Raw genomic sequence first — 24,575 nt, 5'->3', positions numbered from 1 at the left:
AAGTACTGCAAAAAAGGCTTGCCAAAGATTGTCTATTTGACTATAAAAACTGACTTACTGTAAAAAAAACAAAAAAAAACATTACTATTTTTGTTGTTTTTCATTACAATTGTCAAAGATCCTTTATATGACAATAGTGCTCTGTTTAAAAAAAACAATGTTTAAGGTTAAAAAAAGCTGGTCAAAGATCCACTAAATTACGGAAGTCCTGCTGGTTTTAAGGAAGAAGTACTGCAAAAAAGGCTTGCCAAAGATTGTCTATTTGACTATAAAAACTGACTTACTGTAAAAAAAATATATATATATATTACTATTTTTGTTGTTTTTCATTTCACTTGTCAAAGATCCTTTATATGACAATAGTGCTCTGTTTAAAAAAACAATGTTTAAGGTTAAAAAAAGCTGGTCAAAGATCCACAAAATTACAGAAGTCCTGCTGGTTTTAAGGAAGAAGTACTGCAAAAAAGGCTTGCCAAAGATTGTCTATTGGACTATAAAAACTGACTTACTGTAAAAAAAACAAAAAAAACATTACTATTTTTGTTGTTTTTCATTACAATTGTCAAAGATCCTTTATATGACAATGGTGCTCTGTTTAAAAAAAACAATGTTAAAGGTTACAAAAAGCTGGTCAAAGATCCACTAAATTACAGAAGTCCTGCTGGTTTTAAGGAAGAAGTACTGCAAAAAAGGCTTGCCAAAGATTGTCTATTTGACTATAAAAACTGACTTACTGTAAAAAAAATATATATATATATTACTATTTTTGTTGTTTTTCATTTCACTTGTCAAAGATCCTTTATATGACAATAGTGCTCTGTTTAAAAAAACAATGTTTAAGGTTAAAAAAAGCTGGTCAAAGATCCACAAAATTACAGAAGTCCTGCTGGTTTTAAGGAAGAAGTACTGCAAAAAAGGCTTGCCAAAGATTGTCTATTGGACTATAAAAACTGACTTACTGTAAAAAAAAAAAAAAAAAAAAAAACATGACTATTTTTGTTGTTTTTCATTACAATTGTCAAAGATCCTTTATATGACAATGGTGCTCTGTTTAAAAAAAACAATGTTAAAGGTTACAAAAAGCTGGTCAAAGATCCACTAAATTACAGAAGTCCTGCTGGTTTTAAGGAAGAAGTACTGCAAAAAAGGCTTGCCAAAGATTGTCTATTTGACTATTAAAAACTGACTTACTGTAAAAAAAAACAAAAAAAAAAACATTACTATTTTTGTAGTTTTTCATTACAATTGTCAAAGATCCTTTATATGACAATGGTGCTCTGTTGAAAAAAAAGCCAATGTTTAAGGTTAAAAAAAGCTGGTCAAAGATCCACTAAATTACAGAAGTCCTGCTGGTTTTAAGGAAGAAGTACTGCAAAAAAGGCTTCCCAAAGATTGTCTATTTGACTATTAAAAACTGACTTACTGTAAGGAAATATATATATATTACTATTTTTGTTGTTTTTCATTTCACTTGTCAAAGATCCTTTATATGACAATAGTGCTCTGTTTAAAAAAACAATGTTTAAGGTTAAAAAAAGCTGGTCAAAGATCCACTAAATTACAGAAGTCCTGCTGGTTTTAAGGAAGAAGTACTGCAAAAAAGGTTTCCCAAAGATTGTCTATTTGACTATAAAAACTGACTTACTGTAAAAAATATATATATATATTACTATTTTTGTTGTTTTTCATTTCACTTGTCAAAGATCCTTTATATGACAATAGTGCTCTGTTTAAAAAAAACAATGTTTAAGGTTAAAAAAAGCTGGTCAAAGATCCACTAAATTACAGAAGTCCTGCTGGTTTTAAGGAAGAAGTACTGCAAAAAAGGCTTGCTAAAGATTGTCTATTTGACTATTAAAAACTGACTTACTGTAAAAAGAAAAAAATATATTACTATTTTTGTTGTTTTTCATTTCACTTGTCAAAGATCCTTTATATTACAATGGTACTCTGTTTAAAAAAACAATGTTTAAGGTTAAAAAAAGCTGGTCAAAGATCCACTAAATTACAGAAGTCCTGCTGGTTTTAAGGAAGAAGTACTGCAAAAAAGGCTTGCCAAAGATTGTCTATTTGACTATTAAAACTGACTTACTGTAAAAAAAAACAAAAAAAAAACATTACTATTTTTGTAGTTTTTCATTACAATTGTCAAAGATCCTTTATATGACAATGGTGCTCTGTTGAAAAAAAAGCCAATGTTTAAGGTTAAAAAAAGCTGGTCAAAGATCCACTAAATTACAGAAGTCCTGCTGGTTTTAAGGAAGAAGTACTGCAAAAAAGGCTTGCCAAAGATTGTCTATTTGACTATAAAAACTGACTTACTGTAAAAAAAACAAAAAAAAACATTACTATTTTTGTTGTTTTTCATTACAATTGTCAAAGATCCTTTATATGACAATAGTGCTCTGTTTAAAAAAAACAATGTTTAAGGTTAAAAAAAGCTGGTCAAAGATCCACTAAATTACAGAAGTCCTGCTGGTTTTAAGGAAGAAGTACTGCAAAAAAGGCTTCCCAAAGATTGTCTATTTGACTATTAAAAACTGACTTACTGTAAGGAAATATATATATATTACTATTTTTGTTGTTTTTCATTTCACTTGTCAAAGATCCTTTATATGACAATAGTGCTCTGTTTAAAAAAACAATGTTTAAGGTTAAAAAAAGCTGGTCAAAGATCCACTAAATTACAGAAGTCCTGCTGGTTTTAAGGAAGAAGTACTGCAAAAAAGGCTTGCCAAAGAATGTCTATTTGACTATAAAAACTGACTTACTTTAAAAAAAACCCAAAAAACATTACTATTTTTGTCTTTTTTCATTACAATTGTCAAAGATCCTTTATATGACAATAGTGCTCTGTTAAAAAAAAACAATGTTTAAGGTTAAAAAAAGCTGGTCAAAGATCCACTAAATTACAGAAGTCCTGCTGGTTTTAAGGAAGAAGTACTGCAAAAAAGGCTTGCCAAAGATTGTCTATTTGACTATTAAAACTGACTTACTGTAAAAAAAAAAAAAAAAAAAAAATCATGACTATTTTTGTTGTTTTTCATTACAATTGTCAAAGATCCTTTATATGACAATGGTGGTCTGTTTAAAAAAAACAATGTTTAAGGTTAAAAAAAGCTGGTCAAAGATCCACTAAATTACAGAAGTCCTGCTGGTTTTAAGGAAGAAGTACTGCAAAAAAGGCTTGCCAAAGATTGTCTATTTGACTATTAAAAACTGACTTACTGTAAAAAAAAATATATATATACATATTACTATTTTTGTTGTTTTTCATTTCACTTGTCAAAGATCCTTTATATGACAATAGTGCTCTGTTTAAAAAAAACAATGTTTAAGGTTAAAAAAAGCTGGTCAAAGATCCACTAAATTACAGAAGTCCTGCTGGTTTTAAGGAAGAAGTACTGCAAAAAAGGTTTCCCAAAGATTGTCTATTTGACTATAAAAACTGACTTACTGTAAAAAATATATATATATATTACTATTTTTGTTGTTTTTCATTTCACTTGTCAAAGATCCTTTATATCACAATAGTGCTCTGTTTAAAAAAAACAATGTTTAAGGTTAAAAAAAGCTGGTCAAAGATCCACTAAATTACAGAAGTCCTGCTGGTTTTAAGGAAGAAGTACTGCAAAAAAGGCTTGCTAAAGATTGTCTATTTGACTATTAAAAACTGACTTACTGTAAAAAGAAAAAAATATATTACTATTTTTGTTGTTTTTCATTTCACTTGTCAAAGATCCTTTATATTACAATGGTACTCTGTTTAAAAAAACAATGTTTAAGGTTAAAAAAAGCTGGTCAAAGATCCACTAAATTACAGAAGTCCTGCTGGTTTTAAGGAAGAAGTACTGCAAAAAAGGCTTGCCAAAGATTGTCTATTTGACTATAAAAACTGACTTACTGTAAAAAAAAACAAAAAAAACATTACTATTTTTGTTGTTTTTCATTACAATTGTCAAAGATCCTTTATATGACAATAGTGCTCTGTTAAAAAAAAACAATGTTTAAGGTTAAAAAAAGCTGGTCAAAGATCCACTAAATTCCAGAAGTCCTGCTGGTTTTAAGGAAGAAGTACTGCAAAAAAGGCTTCCCAAAGATTGTCTATTTGACTATTAAAAACTGACTTACTGTAAGGAAATATATATATATTACTATTTTTGTTGTTTTTCATTTCACTTGTCAAAGATCCTTTATATGACAATAGTGCTCTGTTTAAAAAAACAATGTTTAAGGTTAAAAAAAGCTGGTCAAAGATCCACTAAATTACAGAAGTCCTGCTGGTTTTAAGGAAGAAGTACTGCAAAAAAGGCTTGCCAAAGATTGTCTATTTGACTATAAAAACTGACTTACTGTAAAAAAAAACAAAAAAAAAACATTACTATTTTTGTTGTTTTTCATTACAATTGTCAAAGATCCTTTATATGACAATAGTGCTCTGTTTAAAAAAAACAATGTTTAAGGTTAAAAAAAGCTGGTCAAAGATCCACTAAATTACAGAAGTCCTGCTGGTTTTAAGGAAGAAGTACTGCAAAAAAGGCTTCCCAAAGATTGTCTATTTGACTATTAAAAACTGACTTACTGTAAGGAAATATATATATATTACTATTTTTGTTGTTTTTCATTTCACTTGTCAAAGATCCTTTATATGACAATAGTGCTCTGTTTAAAAAAACAATGTTTAAGGTTAAAAAAAGCTGGTCAAAGATCCACTAAATTACAGAAGTCCTGCTGGTTTTAAGGAAGAAGTACTGCAAAAAAGGCTTGCCAAAGATTGTCTATTTGACTATAAAAACTGACTTACTGTAAAAAAATATATATATATATATATTACTATTTTTGTTGTTTTTCATTTCACTTGTCAAAGATCCTTTATATGACAATAGTGCTCTGTTTAAAAAAAAAACAATGTTTAAGGTTAAAAAAAGCTGGTCAAAGATCCACTAAATTACAGAAGTCCTGCTGGTTTTAAGGAAGAAGTACTGCAAAAAAGGCTTGCCAAAGATTGTCTATTTGACTATAAAAACTGACTTACTGTAAAAAAAACCCCCAAAAAACATGACTATTTTTGTTGTTTTTCATTACACTTGTCAAAGATCCTTTATATGACAATGGTGCTCTGTTTAAAAAAAAACAATGTTTAAGGTTAAAAAAAGCTGGTCAAAGATCCTCTATATGTCCTTTCTGAACGGTGACGCTGTTGCGTGTGCAGCCGGGCACGGTGAGCGCCATGGACTACGGACTGGATCGCCGAGTAGACTCCAACGCAGACCTGGTAACAGGTGAGTGGTCTTGCCGGACAATAAAATGCTCACTTTTCTTCCCTTCTTTCTTTTAATACACTTTCTTTTTTCTCCTGTCTTCTTTTTCTTCCGCAGACTTTTTCTCTTTCTTTAACGCGGCGGCTGGCATGTCAATATGTACACTCTAAATCCCTCAGAGTGGGACTTCTGGCCTCTCATCCTATCTTTGTTTGTCCTCCTTGCAGGCCAAAACGCCCGACTACTACGAGAGAATGGTGAGGATCCAGCTTCCTTTTAGTCCTCGTTTGTGTTTATTTCTCAGCTGCTGCTCTTCCCGCATAGATGATCTTTACCCAGCAGTCCATCATGCGGCCCAGAGTCAAGTCGTCCGTCTCCATCGGCGCGTAAGTTGTCAGCTTTTACACTCCTAGCCACCAGGGGGCAGCATAATGTTGACCAAACATGAATATAAAGAACAGTATTTGTGTCTTTATCACAGAAGCTTTTTATTTGATACTGAATTTATTTAACCATTTTTTATAATTTATTTTGCAAATTATTTGAATTTAATATCTAATTATGCTAACAATTTCATTGAATAAAAACATGTAAGCCAAATTTTTTTGTCCAAATGCAGTGTTTTAAAATTCAGTGCCTAAAATTTTGTGTAAAAAAATATGTGTATTAAAGTTTGTGTAAAAAAAAAATTAAGTGTTGAAAGATTCAGCGTAAAAAAATTTTGTGTCGAAAGATTCCATGTGAAAAATTAAATGTAAAAAAAAAATCAGTGGAAAGAAATTAAGTTTCAAAAGATTCAGAGTGAAAAAATTAAATGTAAAAAGATTTAGCGTAAAAAAAAAACATCAGTGTATTAAAATTCAGTGTAAAAAAAAATAAGTGTCAAAAGATTCAGTGTGAAACAATTAAGTGTGATAAAATTCAATGTAAACAATTCAGTTAATTAAAATTTAATGTAAAAAAAAATCAAGTGTCAAAAGGTTCAGTGTAAAAAAATTAAGTGTCGAAAGATTCAGTGTGGAAAAAATGTAAAAAAAAATTCAGGGTATAAAAAAAATTTGTGTATTAAAATTCAGTATAAAAATTTTTGAAAGATTCAGTGTAGAACAATTAAGTGTGAAAAAATTAAATGTAAAAAAGTTCACTGTGAAAAAATTAAGTGTTGAAAGATTCGGTGTAAAAAAAATAATTAAATGCAAAAAAAAAATCAATGTAAAAAATTCAGTGTTGAAAGATTCAGAGTAAAAAAATAAGTGTATTGAAATTCAGTGTAAAAAAAATTAAGTGTCGAAAGATTCAGTATAAAAAAATTAAGTGTTCGAAAGATTCGGTGTAAAAAAATACAATGTAAAAAAAAATCAGTGTATTAAAATTCAGTGTGAAAAAATAAAGTTTCAAAGGATTCAGTGGAAAACAATTAAGTGTCGAAAGATTCACTGTTAAAAATGTAAATGTAAAAAAATTCAGTGTATTAAAATTCAATGTAAAAAAATTAAGTCTTGAAAGATTCAGTGTAAAAAAATGTAGTGTCAAAAGATTCAATGTGAAAAAATTCAATGTAAAAAAAAATCAGTGCAAAGAAATTAAGTGTCAAAAGATTCAGAGTGAAAAAATTAAATGTAAAAAAATATCTGTGTAAAAAAAAATATCTGTGTATTAAAATTCAGTGTAAAAAAAATCAGTGTATTAAAAATAAAATGTAAAAAAAAATCTATGTAAAAAAACATCAGTGTATTAAACTTCAGTATAAAAAAAATAAGTGTCAAAAGATTCAGTGTGAAACAATTATGTGTGAAAAAATTCAATGTAAAGAATTCAGTGTATTAAAATTAAATGTAAAAATAATTACATGTCGAAAAATTAAGTGTGGAAAAAATGTAAAAAAAAAACTCAGAGTAAAAAAAAAAATCAGTGTTTTAAAATTCAATGTAAAAGAATGAAAAAAAAGGAATGTAAAAAAATATCAGTGTATTAAAATTCAGTGTAAAAAAAGTTTAAGGATTCAGTGTAGAACAATTAAGTGTGAAAAAATTCAATGTAAAAAAAGTTCACTGTAAAAAAAATTAAGTATTGAAAGATTCAGTGTAAAAAAAATAATTAAATGCAAAAAAAAAATCAATGTAAAAAATTCAGTGTTGAAAGATTCAGAGTAAAAAAAACAAGTGTAGAAAGATTCAGTGTAAAAAAATTTAGTGTAAAAAAAATTATTGTATTGAAATTCAGTGGAAAACAATTAAATGTCGAAAGATTCACTGCTAAAAATGTAAATGTAAAAAAATTCAGTGTATTAAAATTCAATGTAAAAAAATGAAGTCTTGAAAGATTCAGTGTAAAAAAATAAGTGTCAAAAGATTCAATGTGAAAAAATTAAATGTAAAAAAAAATCAGTGCAAAGAGATTAAGTGTCAAAAGATTCAGAGTGAAAAAATTAAATGTAAAAAAATTCAGTGTAAAAAAAATATCAGTGTATTAAAATTCAGTGTAAAAAAAATCACTGTATTAAAATTCAGTGTACAAAAATAAAATGTAAAAAAAAAATCAGTGTAAAAAAACATCAGTGTATTAAAATTCAGTGTAAAAAAAAGTGTAAAAAGATTCAGTGTGAAACAATTATGTGTGAAAAAATTCAATGTAAACAATTCAGTTAATTAAAATTAAATGTAAAAAATAATCAAGTGTCAAAAGATTCAGTGTGGAAAAAATGTAAAAAAAAAATCAGGGTAAAAAAAAATAATCTGTGTTTTAAAATTCAGTGTAAAAGAATGAAAAAAAAATTTAATGTAAAAAAATATCAGTGTATTAAAATTCAATGTAAAAAAAGTTTAAAGATTCAGTGTAGAACAATTAAGTGTGAAAAAATTAAATGTAAAAAAAGTTCACTGTAAAACAAATTAAGTGTTGAAAGATTCAGTGTAAAAAAATTAATTAAATGTAAAAAAAAATCAATGTAAAAAATTCAGTGTTGAAAGATTTAGAGTAAAAAAAAAAGTGTAGAAAGATTCAGTGTCAAAAACTTTAGTGTAAAAAAAAATAATTGTATTGAAATTCAGCGTAAAAAAATCAAGTGTCGAAAGATTCAGTATAAAAAAATGTAATGTCGAAAGATTCAATGTGAAAAAATTAAATGTAAAAAAAAATCAGTGCAAAGAAATTAAGTGTCAAAAGATTCAGAGTGAAAAAATGAAATGTAAAAAAATTCAGTTTAAAAAAAATATCTGTGTATTAAAATTCAGTGTAAAAAAAAATCAGTGTATTAAAAATAAAATGTGAAAAAAAAATCAATGTAAAAAAACATCAGTGTATTAAAATTCAGTGTAAAAAAATAAGTGTCAAAAGATTCAGTGTGAAACAATTATGTGTGAAAAAATTCAATGTAAACAATTCAGTGTATTAAAATTAAATGTAAAAAATAATCAAGTGTCGAAAGATTCAGTCTAAAAAAATTAAGTGTCGAAAGATTCAGTGTGGAAAAAATAAAAAAAATCAGGGTAAAAAAAAAAATCTGTGTATTAAAATTCAGTGTAAAAGAATAAAAAAAAAAAAAAATGAATGTAAAAAAATATCAGTGTATTAAAATTCAGTGTAAGAAAAGTTGGAAGATTCAGTGTAGAACAATTAAGTGTGAAAAAATGCTATGTAAAAAAGTTCACTGTAAAAAAATGAAGTGTTGAAAGATTCAGTGTAAAAAAATTAATTAAATGTAAAAAATTCAGTGTTGAAAGATTCAGAGTAAAAAAAAAAAGTGTAGAAAGATTCAGTGTCAAAAACTTTAGTGTAAAAAAAAATAATTGTATTGAAATTCAGTGTAAAAAAATCAAGTGTCGAAAGATTCAGTATAAAAAAAATTAAGTGTTGAAAGATTCGGTGTAAAAAAATCCAATGTAAAATAAAATCAGTGTATTAAAATTCAGTGTGAAAAAATTAAGTTTCAAAAGATTCAGTGGAAAAGAATTAAGTGTCGAAAGATTCACTGTTAAAGATTCAAATGTAAAAAAAATCAGTGTATTAAAATTCAATGTAAAAAAATTAAGTGTTGAAAGATTCAGTGTAAAAAAATGTAGTGTCGAAAGATTCAATGTGAAAAAATTAAATGTAAAAAAAAATCAGTGCAAAGAAATTAAGTGTCAAAAGATTCAGAGTGAAAAAATTAAATGTAAAAAAATTCAGTGTAAAAAAAAATATATGTGTATTAAAATTCAGTGTAAAAAAAAATAAGTGTCAAAAATAAAATGTAAAAAAAAATCAATGTAAAAAAACATCAGTGTATTAAACTTCAGTATAAAAAAAAATAAGTGTCAAAAGATTCAGTGTGAAACAATTATGTGTGAAAAAATTCAATGTAAACAATTCAGTGTATTAAAATTAAATGTAAAAATAATTAAGTGTCGAAAGATTAAGTGTGGAAAAAATGTAAAAAAAAATTCAGAGTAAAAAAAAAAATCTGTGTTTTAAAATTCAATGTAAAAGAATGAAAAAAAAAATGAATGTAAAAAAATATCAGTGTATTAAAATTCAGTGTAAAAAAAGTTTAAGGATTCAGTGTAGAACAATTAAGTGTGAAAAAATTCAATGTAAAAAAAATAACTAAATGCAAAAAAAAAAATCAATGTAAAAAATTCAGTGTTGAAAGATTCAGAGTAAAAAAAAATAAGTGTAGAAAGATTCAGTGTCAAAAAATTTTGTGTAAAAAAAAATAATTGTATTGAAATTCAGTGTAAAAAAATTAAGTGTCGAAAGATTCGGTGTGAAAAAATTCAATGTAAAAAAAAAAATCAGTGTATTAAAATTCAGTGTGAAAAAATAAAGTTTCAAAAGGTTCAGTGGAAATCAATTAAGTGTCGAAAGATTCACTGTTAAAAATTCAAATGTAAAAAAATTCAGTGTATTAAAATTCAATGTAAAAAAAATAAGTGTTGAAAGATTCAGTGTAAAAAAAATTTAGTGTGGAAAAAAATCAATGTATTAAAAATCATTGTAAAAAATGAAGTGTCGAAAGATTCAGTGTAAAGAAATAAAATGAAAAAAAATTCAACGTATTGAAATTCAGTGTAAAAAAAAATTAAGTGTTGAAAGATTCAGTGTCGGGCGGTATAGCTCTGTTGGTAGAGTGGTTATGCCAGCAACTTGAAGGATCCTAATTCGATCCCCGCTTCCGCCATCCTAGTCACTGCCGCTGTGTCCTTGGGCAAGGCACTTGACACCCCCACACTGGTTTAAATGTAACTAAGATATTGGGTTTTAGTATGTGAAAGCACTTTTTTAAATATAATTCACTTCACAGTGTGAACAAATTCAATGTAAAAAAATTCAGTGTAAAAAAAATGAGTGCAGAAATTTTTTTTTGCACTGAATTTTTTTGCACCAATTTTTTTACACTGAATTCTTCCACACACTTTTGTTGTCTTAATTTTTATACACAAAAGTTTTTACACAGAATTTTCATACACTGATTTTTTTCTGCATTATTTTTTACTTACATTTTTTTCGCACAGATTTTTGTTGACATTGAATTTTTACAAACTGAATGATTAAACACCGAAATTTTACACAATTGATTTTAACGCAAAAATATTTCAACAGACAGATTTTTTTTTCGAAACGAAAATTTTCCTCACAAATTGGATTCAATGAAACAGTCAGCATAAGTTGATGTAAAAAAAAAAAAAAAAAAAAAAAAATTTGGAGTGCAAAAAAAAACTTTCCTAACAAAGACATAAATCAAACTCCATGCAATCCACTAAACAAAACATGACCCCCCCCCCCCCCCCCCGCTTGCAGGTTGGTGAAATACTGCGCCACCTACAAAAGCCACGACCCCTTCCTGTCCAAGTGTCTACCCAGCAACCCCTGGCTCACCGATGACGTCACCTACTGGACCCTGAACATGCCCAAGTAAGCACCTTGCAAACCAGTCACATGATTAAAAACCCCAAAACCAGTCAAGTTGTCACGTTGTGTAAATGGTAAATAAAAACAAAATACAATGATTTGCAAAACCTTTTCAACTTATATTCAATCGAATAGACTGCAAATACAAGATATTGAACATTCACACTGGAAAACTTTGCAAGTATTATCTCATTTGGAATTTCATGCCTGCAACATGTTTCAAAAAAAGCTGGCACAAGTGGCAAAAAAGACTGACAAAAATTGAGGAATGCTCATCAAACACTTATTTGGAACATAAGTGTTTGACTGGAACAGGTGGGTGCCAGGATTGGGTATAAAAGCAGCTTCCATGAAATGCTCGATCAGTCACAAAGAAGGACGGGGGCGAGGGTCGCCACTTTGTCAACAAATGCGTGAGAGAATTGTCCCGCAGGTTAGAAACAATATTTTTCAACAAGCTATGGCAAGGAATTTACACTCGGTAATATCATAAAAAGATTCAGAGGCTATAGAGAAAATCACTGCACGTAAGCGATGATGTTACGGATAGTAGTCAGGCGGTACTGCATCAAAAAGCGACGTCCGTGTGTAAAGGATATCACCACACGGGCTCGGGAACACTTCAGAAAACCACTGTCGGTAACTACAGTTCATCGCTACATCTCGAAGTGCAAGTTAAAGGCCTACTGAAATGAAGGGATAGCAGGTCCATTCTATGTGTCATACTTGATCATAGCGCGGTTGGTAGAGTGGTTGTGCCAGCAACTTGAGGGATCCAGGTTCGATCCTCCTAGTCACTGCCGTTGTGTCCATAAGCAAGACACTTTACCTACCTGCTCCCAGTGGAACCCACACTGATTTAATTGTAACATAGATATTGGGTTTCACTATGTAAAGCGCTTTGAGTCACTAGAGAAAAGCGCTATATAAATATAATTCACTTCATTTCGCGATATCGCCATATTTTTGATGAAAGGATTTAGTAGAGAACATCCACGATAAAGTCCGCAACTTTTGGTCGCTAATAAAAAACCTTTGCTTGTACCGTAAGTAGCGGATGATGTATGCGTGACATCACAGGTTGTGGAGCTCGTCACATCTGAACATTGTTTACAATCATGGCCACCAGCAGCGAGAGCGATTCGGACCGAGAAAGCAACGATTTCCCCCATTAATTTGAGCGAGGATGAAAGATTCGTGGATGAGGAAAGTGAGAGTGAAGGACTAGAGAGAAAAAAAAAAAGGCAAGGGCAGATGTTATTAGGCACATTTACTAGGATAATTCTGGAAAATCCCTTATCTGCTTGTTGTGTTACTAGTGTTTTATCTAGATTATATAGTCCTACCTGAAAGTCGGAAGGGTGTGGCCACAGGTGTGGTGACCGCCTGTGTCTCTGAGGGAAGCCACGTAGGCAGCTGGTCGGGCGGGGCTGAGCTTTTTTCCCCCTTCCTCCACGGTGGAAGCAACGCACGTTCTGGGGCGGCCGGTCGGAGGAGGCAAGAGAGCCGGCAGATGCCTCTTTGACAGGTGCACGAGGATTGACGCAAGCTCTGCTCATGTCTACGGTAAGAGCCGACTTATTGCTACAATTTTCTCACCGAAACCTGCCGTTTGACATGTGGTAGAGAACCATGTTCGCTTGACCGCTCTGTTCCATAGTAAAGCTTCACCGTCAGCTTTCGGGAATGTAAACAAGGAAACACCGGCTGTGTTTGTGTTGCTACAGTCGGCTGCAATACACCGCTTTCCACCAACAGCTTTCTTCTTTGACGTCTCCTTATTAATTGAACAAATTGCAAAAGTTTCTCCAACACATAAGTCCAGAATACTGTGGAATTATGCGATTAAAGCAGACGACTTATAGCTGGAATCAGGCTGGAACAAAATGTCCGCTACAATCCGTGACGTCACACGCACGCGTCATCATTCCGCGACGTTTTCAACAGGATACTTTGCGCGAAATTTTAAATTGCAGTTTAGTAAACTAAAAAGGCCGTATTGGCATGTGTTGCAATGTTAATATTTCATCATTGATATATAAACTATCAGACTGACTGGTCGGTAGGGGTGGGTTTCAGTAGGCCTTTAAAACTCTACTACGCAAAGTGAAAGCCATTTATCAACAACACCCAGAAACGCCGCCGGCTTTGCTGGGCCAGAGCACATTTGAGATGGATTGATGCAAAGTGGAAAAGTGTTCTGTGGTCTGACGAGTCCACATTTCCAATTGTTTTTGGAAACTCTGGACGTTGTGGTCTCCGGAACAAAGAGGAAAAGAACCATCCGGATCGTTCTAGGTGCAAAGTGTAAAAGCCAGCATCTGTGATGGTATGGGGGTGTATTAGTGGCCAAGGCATGGGTAACTTACACATCTGTGAAGGCACCATTAATACTAAAAAGGTACATACAGGTTTTGGAGCAACATATGTTGCCATCCAAGCAACGTTATCATGGACGCCCCTGCTTATTTCAGCAAGACGACGCCAACACAGTGGTAAAAATGCCCATGTGACAACTTTTTTGCAATGTGTTGCTGCCATTAAATTCTAAGTTCATGATTCTTCACCATTTACACAAAATGCCAACTATACTGGTTTTGGGTTGAGTCCGACTTATCTCACCTGGTGTGTGACAGCGTGGACACGCCCACCAAGATGCGCGTGGAGCGCTGGACCTTCAGCTTCGGCGAGCTCCTCTCGGACCCGCGAGGCCGGGAGGACTTCAAGCGCTTCCTGAAGAAGGAGTTCAGCGGTGAGGCGACCGGAGTTGATTGTCGCGACACTTTTCATCACGGACGCTTCTTCCGCAGGCGAAAACTTGGCGTTCTGGGAAGGATGCGAGGATTTAAAGTGGGGCACAGCCGCCACCATGAGGGAGAAAGCTGAACAGATCTACAAGTAATGTCCTCCGTCTTAAGTAGAGTGTGCTGGTTGTAGAGTCCTGGGCAGGGGTTGAACGAAAGTTACTTTTTGTGCCATTGGAACAGCTTCCATTCTTCTGGGATGACCATTGTGTGCGTGTATCATCGGGGTTTAGGTCTGGGTTCAAGTGGACTTAAAGCGCTCTAGTAGTCCAACCTGTTCTCCTATTCTCTTGCTTCGACATAGATGCGTCCGCCATACTTTGTGACACTCTTTTTATTCATGGGTAGCTGTTTGCATTTCACCAGTGTGTTAGCATTCCACGAGTGTGTTAGCATTTCACTAGTGTGTGAGCATTTTGCTTGTGTGTTAGCATTTCACTAGTCTGCTAGCATTTCACCAGTGTGTTAGCATTACACTAGTGTGTGAATATTTCTTTTGTGTGTTAGCATTTCACCAGTGTGTGAGCATTTCACCAGTGTGTTAGCATTTCACTAGTGTGTTAGCATTTCACCAATGTGTGAGCATTTCTCTTGTGTGTTAGCATTTCACTAGTCTGCTAGTATTTCACCCGTGTGTTAGCATTTCTATTGTGTGTTAGCATTTCAATGGTCTGCTAGCATTTCACCAGTGTGTTAGCATTTCACTAGTATGTGAACATTTAGCTTGTGTGTTAGCATTTCACCTGTGTGTTAGCATTTCACTAGTCTGCTAGCATTTCACCAGTGTGTGAGCATTTCTATTGTGTGTTAGCATTTCACTAGTCTGGTAGCATTTCACCCGTGTGTTAGCATTTTACTATTGTGTTAGCATTTCACCCGTGTGTGAGCATTTCTCTTGTATGTTAGCATTTCACTAGTCTGCTAGCATTTCACCAGTGTGTGAGCATTTCTCTTGTGTGTTAGCATTTCAGTAGTCTGCTAGCATTTCACCAGTGTGTTAGCATTACACTAGTGTGTGAATATTTCGCTTGTGTGTTAGCATTTCACCAGTGTGTTAGCATTTCACCCGTGTGTTAGCATTTCACCAGTGTGTTAGCCTTTCACTAGTGTGTTAGCATTTCACTAGTGTGTTATCATTTCTCCAGTGTGTGAGCATTTCTCTTGTGTGTTAGCATTTCACTAGTCTGCTAGCATTTCACCAGTGTGTGAGCATTTCTATTGTGTTAGCATTTCACTAGTCTGCTAGCATTTCACCCGTGTGTTAGCATTTTACTAGTGTGTTAGCATTTCACCAGTGTGTGAGCATTTATCTTGTGTGTTAGCATTTCACTAGTCTGCTAGCATTTCACCAGTGTGTGAGCATTTCTATTGTGTGTTAGCATTTCACTAGTCTGCTAGCATTTCACCAGTGTGTTAGCATTTCACTAGTGTGTGAACATTTAGGTTGTGTGTTAGCATTTCACCTGTGTGTTAGCATTTCACTAGTATATGAGCATTTCACCAGTGTGTTAGCATTCCACTAGTGAGTGAACATTTCACATTCCACCAGTGTGTGAGCAATTCACTAGTGTTAGCACTTCACCTTTGTGTGAGCAATTCACTAGTGGGTTAGCATTACACCAGTGTGTGAGCATTTCACTAGTGTTAGAATTTCACCAGTGTTTGATCACATTTCACTACTGTGTGTGATTGCATTTCACTAGTGTTTGTGTGAACATTTCACCAGTGTTTGTGTGAATATTTCAACAGTGTGTGGGATTGCATTTCACTAGTGTTTGTGTAAATATTTCACCAGTGTTTGTGTGAAAATTTTACTAGTGTTTGTGTGAACATTTCACTGGTGTTTGTGTGAATGTTTCACTAGTGTTTGTGTGAATATTTCACCTGTGTGTGTGTGATTGCATTTCCATAGTGTTTGTGTGAATATTTCACCAGTGTATGTGATTGCATTTCACTAGTGTTTGTGTAAACATTGCACTTGTTATTTGTTTGAACATTTCCCTAGTTTTTGCATGAACATTTCACCAGTGTTTGTGTGAATATTTCACCAGTGTTTGTGTGAACATTTAACCAGTGTTTGTGTGAACATTTCACCAGTGTTTGTGTGAACATTTCACCAGTGTTTATGTGAATATTTCACCAGTGTGTGATTGCATTTCACTAATGATTGTGTGAACATTTCACCAGTGTTTGTGTGAATATTCCACCCGTGTGTGTGATTGCATTTCACTAGTGTTTATGTGAACATTTCCCTAGTTTTTGCGTGAATATTTCACCAGTGTTTGTGTGAACTTTTCAAAAGTGTTTGTGTGAACAATTCACTAGTGTTTGTGTGAATATTTCACCAGTGTGTGTGTGATTGCATTTCACTAGTGTGTGCGCAATTTACTAGTGTGTGTGTGTGTGTGTGTGTGTGTGTGTGTGTGGGTGTGTGGTGAGCATTTCACTTCTGCGTCTGTGCAATTAACCCGTTTGTGTGAGCATTTCAATCGTGTGTGAGCATTTCACTAATGTGTGTAAGCATTTCACTAGTGTGTGTAAGCACTTCACTACTGCGTGCGCGCGCAATTAACTAGTGTATATGAGCATTTAACTAGGGTGTGTGAGCATTTCACTACTGTGTCTGTGCAATTAACTAGTGTATATAAGCATTTCACTACTGTGTGTGCAATTAACTAGTGTGAGTGTGTGAGCATTTCACTAGGATGTGTGAGCATTTCACTGCTCTGTCTGTGCAATTAACTAGTGTGTGTAAGCATTTCACTACTGTGTGTGCAATAAACTAGTGTGAGTGTGTGAGCATTTCACTACTGCTTCCGTGCAATTACCTAATGTGTGTGAGCATTTCACTAGTATGTGTGAGCATTTCACCACTGCGTGTGTGCAATTAACTAGTATGTGTGAGCATTTCACTAGTGTGTGTGAGCACTTAACTAGCATGTGTGAGTATTTCACCACTGCGTGTGTGCAATTAACTAGTATGTGTGGGCATTTCACTAGTGTGTGTGAGCATTTCCCTAGTATGTTTGAGCATTTCACCACTGCGTGTGTGCAATTGACTAGTATGTGTGAGCATTTCACTACTGCTTCCGTGCAATTAATTCGTGTGTGTGAGCATTTCACTAGTATGTGTGAGTATTTCACTACTCCGTGTGTCCAATTAACTAGTGTGTGTGAGCATTTCACTACTGCATGTGTCCAATTAACTAGTGTGTGTGAGCATTTCACTACTGCATGTGTGCCATTAACTAGTGTGTGTGAGCATTTCACAAATGCGTGTGTCCCCTTAACTACTGTGTTTGAGCATTTCACTACTGCTTCCGTTCAATTAACTAGTGTGTGTGAGCATTTCACTACTGCATGTGTGCCATTAACTAGTGTGTGTGAGCATTTCACTAATGCGTGTGTGCACTTAACTAGTGTGTGTGAGCATTTCACTACTGCTTCCTTGCAATTAACTAGTGTGTGTGAGCATTTCACTACTGTGTGTGTGAGCATTTCACTAGTGTGTGTGAGCACTTAACTAGTGTGTGTGAGCATTTCACTACTGCTTCCATGCAATTACCTAGTGTGAGTGAGCATTTCACTACTGCATGTGTCCCATTAACTAGTGTGTGTGAGCATTTCACCACTGCGTGTGTGCAATTAACTAGTATGTGTGAGCATTTCACTAGTATGTGTGAGCATTTCACCACTGCGTGTGTGCAATTAACTAGTATGCGTGAGCATTTCACTAGTGTGTGTGAGCACTTAACTAGTGTGTGTGAGCATTTCACTTCTGCTTCCATGCAATTACCTAGTGTGTGTGAGCGTTTCACTACTGCATGTGTGCCATTAACTAGTGTGTGTGAGCATTTCACTACTCCGTGTGTCCAATTAACTAGTGTGTGTGAGCATTTCACTACTCCGTGTGTCCAATTAACTAGTGTGTGTGAGCATTTCACTAATGCGTGTGTGCACTTAACTAGTGTGTGTGAGCATTTCACTACTGCGTGTGTGAGCATTTCACTAGTGTGTGTGAGAGAGGTAAAAGGGAATTAGTCAGTGTCATAATTATTGGCGTCCATCTCCTCTCCCAGGACCTTCCTGGCCCGTGGCGCCCCCCGCTGGATCAACATAGACGGCAAGACGATGGAGATCACGGTGAGCAGCCTGAAGCATCCTCATAGATACGTGCTGGACGCCGCCCAGACGCACATCTACATGCTGATGAAGAAGGTGAGTACGCACACGTCCTGGAAGAACCGGTTCTCAGAGACTCTGGCCCCCTGCAGGACTCGTACGGCCGCTACATGAAGTCCCAGGTGTTCAAGGACACCTTGAAGAAGGCCCTGGTCCCCGAGGAGCACAAGTTCACGTAAGCGCCGTCCCGTCTTGTCGTCCCCGTCTCCCTCTGACGACCCCCTTCTTGATCCGCCAGCGACGCCCAGCTGGAGCAGAACGCCAAGAACCGGCGGCCCAGCGTCAGCCCCATCATCCTGCGGCAGCAGGAGCTGGAGGAGCGTGCCAAGACTGCGGCCAACGCGCCCGTGGACATCACGCAGGTCATGAGCAAACTCAGCAAGCAGCGGAAGGGGGACGCCCCGCCCTTTCCGCCCAGGAAATGACCATGAGTTCCGATATCATGACATTTTTTTATCAGAGCGCGGAAGGGTGGGTGTGAATGCAGTTCACCCATCTGTCCACTAGGTAGAGCCATTGCACCGTAACACGCTTAAATAGTGCCAACTTAAGTGCTTTCATCACGTCAACATGTGTCTTGTACGTCTTTTTGTTGGAGTCCATGCATGCTCTTGTACTTGTCTGCTGTCCAACTCATCAGTCGCCACTAATAAAACGTCCAGCAAGCCCCTCATCTGTCCGTGCCGTCAATCCCTCTCGTCTCCAGTCCTCCTCCATCGTCCCCCCGGATGTTGTTGGCGACGGCGAATTTGATGGGAGGGGGAAAAAACTAAACGTAAGGATGATTCTGTTATCTCACATTCATGTGCAATTACATGGTCTACCAGCAGAGGGCGCCATTGCAACAACATGGTGTTACATTATTTTAAATTGTATGTGTTTATTTATTGCAGGGATGTCCAAACTTTTTCCTCTGAGGGCTGCACACAGAAAAATCTATTTTAATATTTTTTCATTTTCAAACCCGACATAATATATAGATTTATTTTATTTACTTTAAGGCTGCCCCCAAGATGACCCGGAAGGGTCTCAGTTATAAAAATGTAAAAAAAATTATTCAAATGTATTATTATTTAAAAAATGCTTAATTCGCTATTAATCGATATAAAGTAAAACATTTTTTTTGATGTTTTATGCCTTTTTTGTAAAGGAAAACCCTGTTTTTTTTAATGGCAAAAACACAAAATATGTAATATATTTGATGTATTTTGTACTATTTCACCCCCCACAAAAAAAATTCAAAAGTGGAATATATTGGAGCTTTAATAGTTCAACAATTCATAAGACATTGATTTTGATTCATTATTATTTTTTGAGCAATGACAGTTAAAAAAAAATCCCACTAAAATAATTTGGGACCGAAAAAGTGTTCAAAATAAGTTGTACATTTTTACTTTTTTTTTCTTTTTTTCTTTTAAAGCTTAAATCTGTAGATTAACTTTAGACTTATCTGGGAATTATAAGTTTTTTTTCAATGTCCTTTTTGTCAAAGAAAACTTTATGACAAAAACACAAAATGTAATATTCTCCCCCCTAAAAAGTTTCAAAAGAGGAATATTTGAAGTAAAGTAATTGGAGCTTTAAATAGGTAAATAATTCATAACAACATTGATTTTAATTCTTTTTTTTTCAGCAATGACAGTTTAAAAAAGAAATCCCACTAAAATAATTGGGGACCCATAAAAGTGTTCAAAATAAGTTGTACATTTTTACATATTTTTTCTTTTTTCTTTTAAATCTTAAATCTGTAGATTAACTTTAGACTTAACTGTGAATTATACGGTTTTTTTTTAATGTCATTTCTGTCAAAGAAAACTTTATGACAAAAACACAAAATATGTAATATTTCCTCCACAAAAACGTTTCAAAAGTGGAATATTTGATGTGAAGTAATTGGAGTTTTAGGTAGGTCAATAATTCAAAACAACATTGATTTTGATTCATTATTACTTTTCAGCAATGACAGTTAAAAAAAAAAATCCCACTAAAATAATTGGGGACCCATAAAAGTGTGCAAAATAAGTTGTACATTTTTACTAATTTTTTTCTCTTTTCTTTTAAAGCTTGAATCTGTAGATCAACTTCAGATTTATCTGTGAATTATGAGTTTTTTTTAATGTCCTTTTTGTCAAAGAAAACTTTATGAAAAAAACACAAAATATGTAATATTTCCTCCACAAAAAAGTTTCAAAAGTGGAATATTTGATGTGAAGTAATTGGAGTTTTAGGTAGGTCAATAATTCAAAACAACATTGATTTTAATTCATTATTATTTTTTCAGCAATGACAGTTTGAAAAAAAAAAATCCCATGAATATTATTGGGGACCCAAAAGGTCCCCAACTCATAAAAGTGTTCAAAATAAGTCAAACATTTGTATTATTTAGTTATTAAATTTTTTTTAACATTTGGATCTCGAGATCAACTTCAGATTTATCAATCGATATAAAGTAAAAAAAAAAAAAAAGTTAACTGCTTTTAACACTTAAATCTGTAGATCAGCTTCAGACCTATCCATCCATTAAAATGTATTTATGTATTTATTTTTGTCTTTTTTATGCCCTTTTTGTCAAAGAAAACTTAGTTCTTTATGGCAAACACCAAAATATGGAGAATTTTCCCCCACAAAAATATCTCAAAGTGGAAGTGACAAGCGGTAGAAAATAGATTGGTTGATGGATGGAATATTGGATGTGAAGTAATTAGAGCTTTAAAAAGGTCAATAATTTATAACATTGATATCAATTCATTTTTTTTTTTTGAGCAATGACAGTTTAAAAAAATAAAATCTTAGTAAAAATCTCTTGGGGACCATATAAATAAATAAATATATATATATATATATATATATATATATATATATATATATATATGTATGTATGTATGTATGTATGTATGTATGTATGTATGTATATATATGTATGTATGTATATATATGTATATATATATGTATGTGTGTATATATATGTATATATATATGTATGTAGGTATGTATATGTATGTATATATGTATGTATATATATGTATATATAAATATATATATATGTATGTAGGTATGTATATGTATGTATATATGTATGTATGTATGTATGTATATGTATCTATATATATATGTATGTAGGTATGTATATGTATGTATGTATGTACATATATATGTATGTATGTATACATACATACATATATATATATATACATATTGTATTTATGTAACAAAATATTATGTTTTTGTTTTTTTACTTTTAACCTTAAAGTTTTTAGAATAGGCTATCCATAGATTATAAGTGTTTATTTATTTATTTTTTACAGGTTTTTTTGGTTTGTTTTATGCCCTTTTTGTAAAAAAAAAAGACTCTCTTATGACAAAATAAATTACATATACTTTATTTATTTTATTTTTTTTACTCTAAACCTTCAAGTCTCTAAAATAGGTCAACTTCAGGCCTGTCGATTACAAGTATTTATTATAATTTTTTTTTTTTTAAATGTTTTTTGTTTGTTTTGTGCCCTTTTTGTAACAAGTAGACTTTCTTATGATTAAAAAATTCCCCCCCCCAAATTTATTTCAAAGTATAATATTTGATGTGAAGTAACTGGAGCCTTGAATTAATCAATAATTCATAACAACATTGATTAGTTTTAAAGAAGAAAACATGACAACTTTGTGTAAAAAGAGTCAACATTGCAACTTTTTCTCGTTCCATTTCACATTTTTGCTATTTTTTTAATGTTTTTTTTAACTAGCACTTTGGACACCTGGGATATTCTGTGATCGCTCAGAACACATTTGACTTTCTCGGACTGACTCTCTCCCCTCTTGACCTTTGACCCCCACAGCTCTGCCGCTTCACCACCCCCATGCCCCACCTGGCGGTCTACTCGGGCCTGGCCGACTCCCCCTCCACCAACGCCTCGTCCTCCCTCTCCATCCTGGCCCACCCCCCGGCCTGCCCGTCCCCCATCAGCGTGGCGCTGGACAGCACCTCCGCCTCCGAGCGGCGAGCGGAACCGGGCGAAGCGGACCGGGACGGCGAGGTCCGGACCCCCGGCGAGGGCAACGCGTGCAAGTCCAAAATGGCGCTGTTCCTGCGGCGGCTGCTGAGGCGAGGATGCGGGCCGTCCGCCGTCTTCGCCAGCCTGTCCCCCAAATGCAACTCGGCCGCCGGGTCGGGGGGGCGGATCCAGCCCATCAGCCCGGACCTGACCAGCCAGGCCCCGCCCAGGAGGGTCGGCAAGTGAGTTTTTCAGATCCGGACACGTAAAGCCAAACATTTATTCCTCGCTGTTGTCTGCACGCCAGTTTCTTCCAGATCAAAGTGGACATCCCCCCGGAGTGCCGCATCTACCCCATCGAGTCCGAGGACGAGGAGGACGAGAACCGAGCCGCTCTCGGGGCCAAGGAGATCATCTGCCCCTGGGAGAGCCTCACTTCTCAGAACGGGACCGGCTAATCAAAAGGTACCGGACGGGTTGTTCAATTAGGGTCCTCACATTCCACCTCAGAGACTAAAATATTCCGACGTGCCCTCCGATATTTGCTGTTTGGATGTCCAAACTGTCTCCATGGATCTCTGGAGCAGGGCGGGCCCCTGGCATAAACACTCTTCTTTAGGGGCCACAGCCAGTGGAGGGGCGTGATATGGTGACAGGTCACGTCATTAGCTGCTTGTCGTGCTCTGCATTTGTTCAACGCTGTGCCAAAATATCATTTTTAATAGTTTTAGTTTGCTTTAGCAACGTCCATTCAAAAGCCCATTAAGATAATTGCTAATTTAGCGTCAGTTTAAAAGCCGTATTGGTGACGGATTTAAGGTCGTATTCCTAAAACTTTCGTACTATTAAGGTTTATATTTTAGCCGAACCTTTTCCCTAAAATTATAATGTCTAAAAAATATGTTTTCTTTCCAAATTTATGCCCATTTATTGTATTTTGTGTACTTTTACAATATACACCAAATTGGCATAGCAGTTTTGAATGGGCTTCACTGCAGTAGGAGATATGGAACATTTTATTTTCCCCCCGGACCAATAAACTTATGTTTTACCTTTTCATATAAACTTTGGATAACTTGGACATTATTTCTAATACAAACACGTGACTGTACTTTTTAACATTAAGAGCTAGTAATAATAATGACCCAAATGGGGCCACCAACAAATTATTGTTTAGGGCCACAAAAAGCCCAAAACACCAGTAAATGCTAGTAAAGCCCTAGAAAATCGTTAAGGGCCACAAGCACCATGATATGGTGACAGGTCACGTCGCTAGCTGCTTGTCGTGCTCTGCATTTGTTCAACGCTGTGGCAAAATATAATTTTTAATAGGTTTAGTTTGCTTTAGCAACGTTAATTCAAAATCCCATTAAGATAATTGCTAATTTACCGTCAGTTTAAAAGCCTTGATGGTGACAGATTTAAGGCCGTATTCCTAAAACGTCCGTACTATTAAGGTTTATATATTAGCCAAACGTTTTCCCTAAAAATATAATGTCTAAAAAACATGTATTCCTTCCAGATTTTTGCCCTTTTATTGTGTTTTATTTACTTTTACAATATACACCAAATTGGCATAGCAGTTTTGAATGGGCTTCACTGCAGTAGGAGATATGGAACATTTTATTTTCCCTAGGACCAACAAACTTATGTTTTACCTTTTCATATAAACTTTGGATAACTTGGACATTATTTCTAATATAAACATGTGATTGTATTTTTTTAACATTAAGAATTAGTGATATTAATGACCCAAATGGGGCCACAAACAAATAATTGTTTAGGGCCACAAAAAGCCCAAAACACCAGTAAATGCTAGTAAAGCCCTAGAAAATCGTTAAGGGCCACAAGCACCATGATATGGTGACAGGTCACGTCGCTAGCTGCTTGTCGTGCTCTGCATTTGTTCAACGCTGTGGCAAAATATCATTTTTAATAGTTTTAGTTTGCTTTAGCAGCGTTAATTCAAAAGCTCATTAAGATAATTGCTAATTTAGCGTCAGTTTAAAAGCGTATTGGTGACGGATTTAAGGTCGTATTCCTAAAACTTTCGTACTATTAAGGTTTATATTTTAGCCGAACCTTTACCCTAAAAATATAATGTCTAAAAAACATGTATTCTTTCCAAATTTTTGCCCTTTTATTGTATTTTGTTTACTTTTACAATATATGCCAAATTGGCATAGCAGTTTTGAATGGGCTTCACTGCAGTAGGAGATATGGAACATTTTATTTCCACTTCGGACCAATAAACTTATGTTTTACCTTTTTATATAAACTTTGAATAACTTGGACATTATTTCTAATATAAACACGCGATTTTTCTTTTTAACATTAAGAACTAGAAAAAAGAATGACCCAAATGGGGCCACAAACAAATTATTGTTTAGGGCCACAGAAAGCCAAAAAACACCAGTAAATGCTAGTAAAGCCCTAGAAAATCGTTAAGG

The 24,575-nt window shown here is 34.1% G+C and overlaps 1 protein-coding gene across 1 annotated transcript; it reads left to right on the top strand.

Annotated features, from left to right (window-relative positions):
* Positions 1 to 5,188: 5,188 nt before the first annotated feature.
* On the top strand, positions 5,189 to 22,583 carry LOC133547879 (regulator of G-protein signaling 9-like; the record flags this gene model as incomplete). Its single annotated transcript, XM_061893354.1, has 11 exons — positions 5,189 to 5,275; positions 5,489 to 5,518; positions 5,586 to 5,647; positions 11,040 to 11,153; positions 13,787 to 13,902; positions 13,961 to 14,048; positions 18,034 to 18,172; positions 18,229 to 18,311; positions 18,375 to 18,498; positions 21,970 to 22,367; positions 22,433 to 22,583. Coding segments are annotated over 11 exons (1,392 nt in total), but the record flags the coding sequence as incomplete, so codon positions are not given.
* Positions 22,584 to 24,575: the final 1,992 nt, after the last annotated feature.

This window comes from Nerophis ophidion, unplaced genomic scaffold (assembly GCF_033978795.1).
Source record: "Nerophis ophidion isolate RoL-2023_Sa unplaced genomic scaffold, RoL_Noph_v1.0 HiC_scaffold_227, whole genome shotgun sequence".
In the NCBI taxonomy this organism is placed as follows: domain Eukaryota; kingdom Metazoa; phylum Chordata; class Actinopteri; order Syngnathiformes; family Syngnathidae; genus Nerophis; species Nerophis ophidion.
Note: the sequence above shows the minus strand (reverse complement) of the source record. Positions and strands in the feature narration are given on the sequence as shown.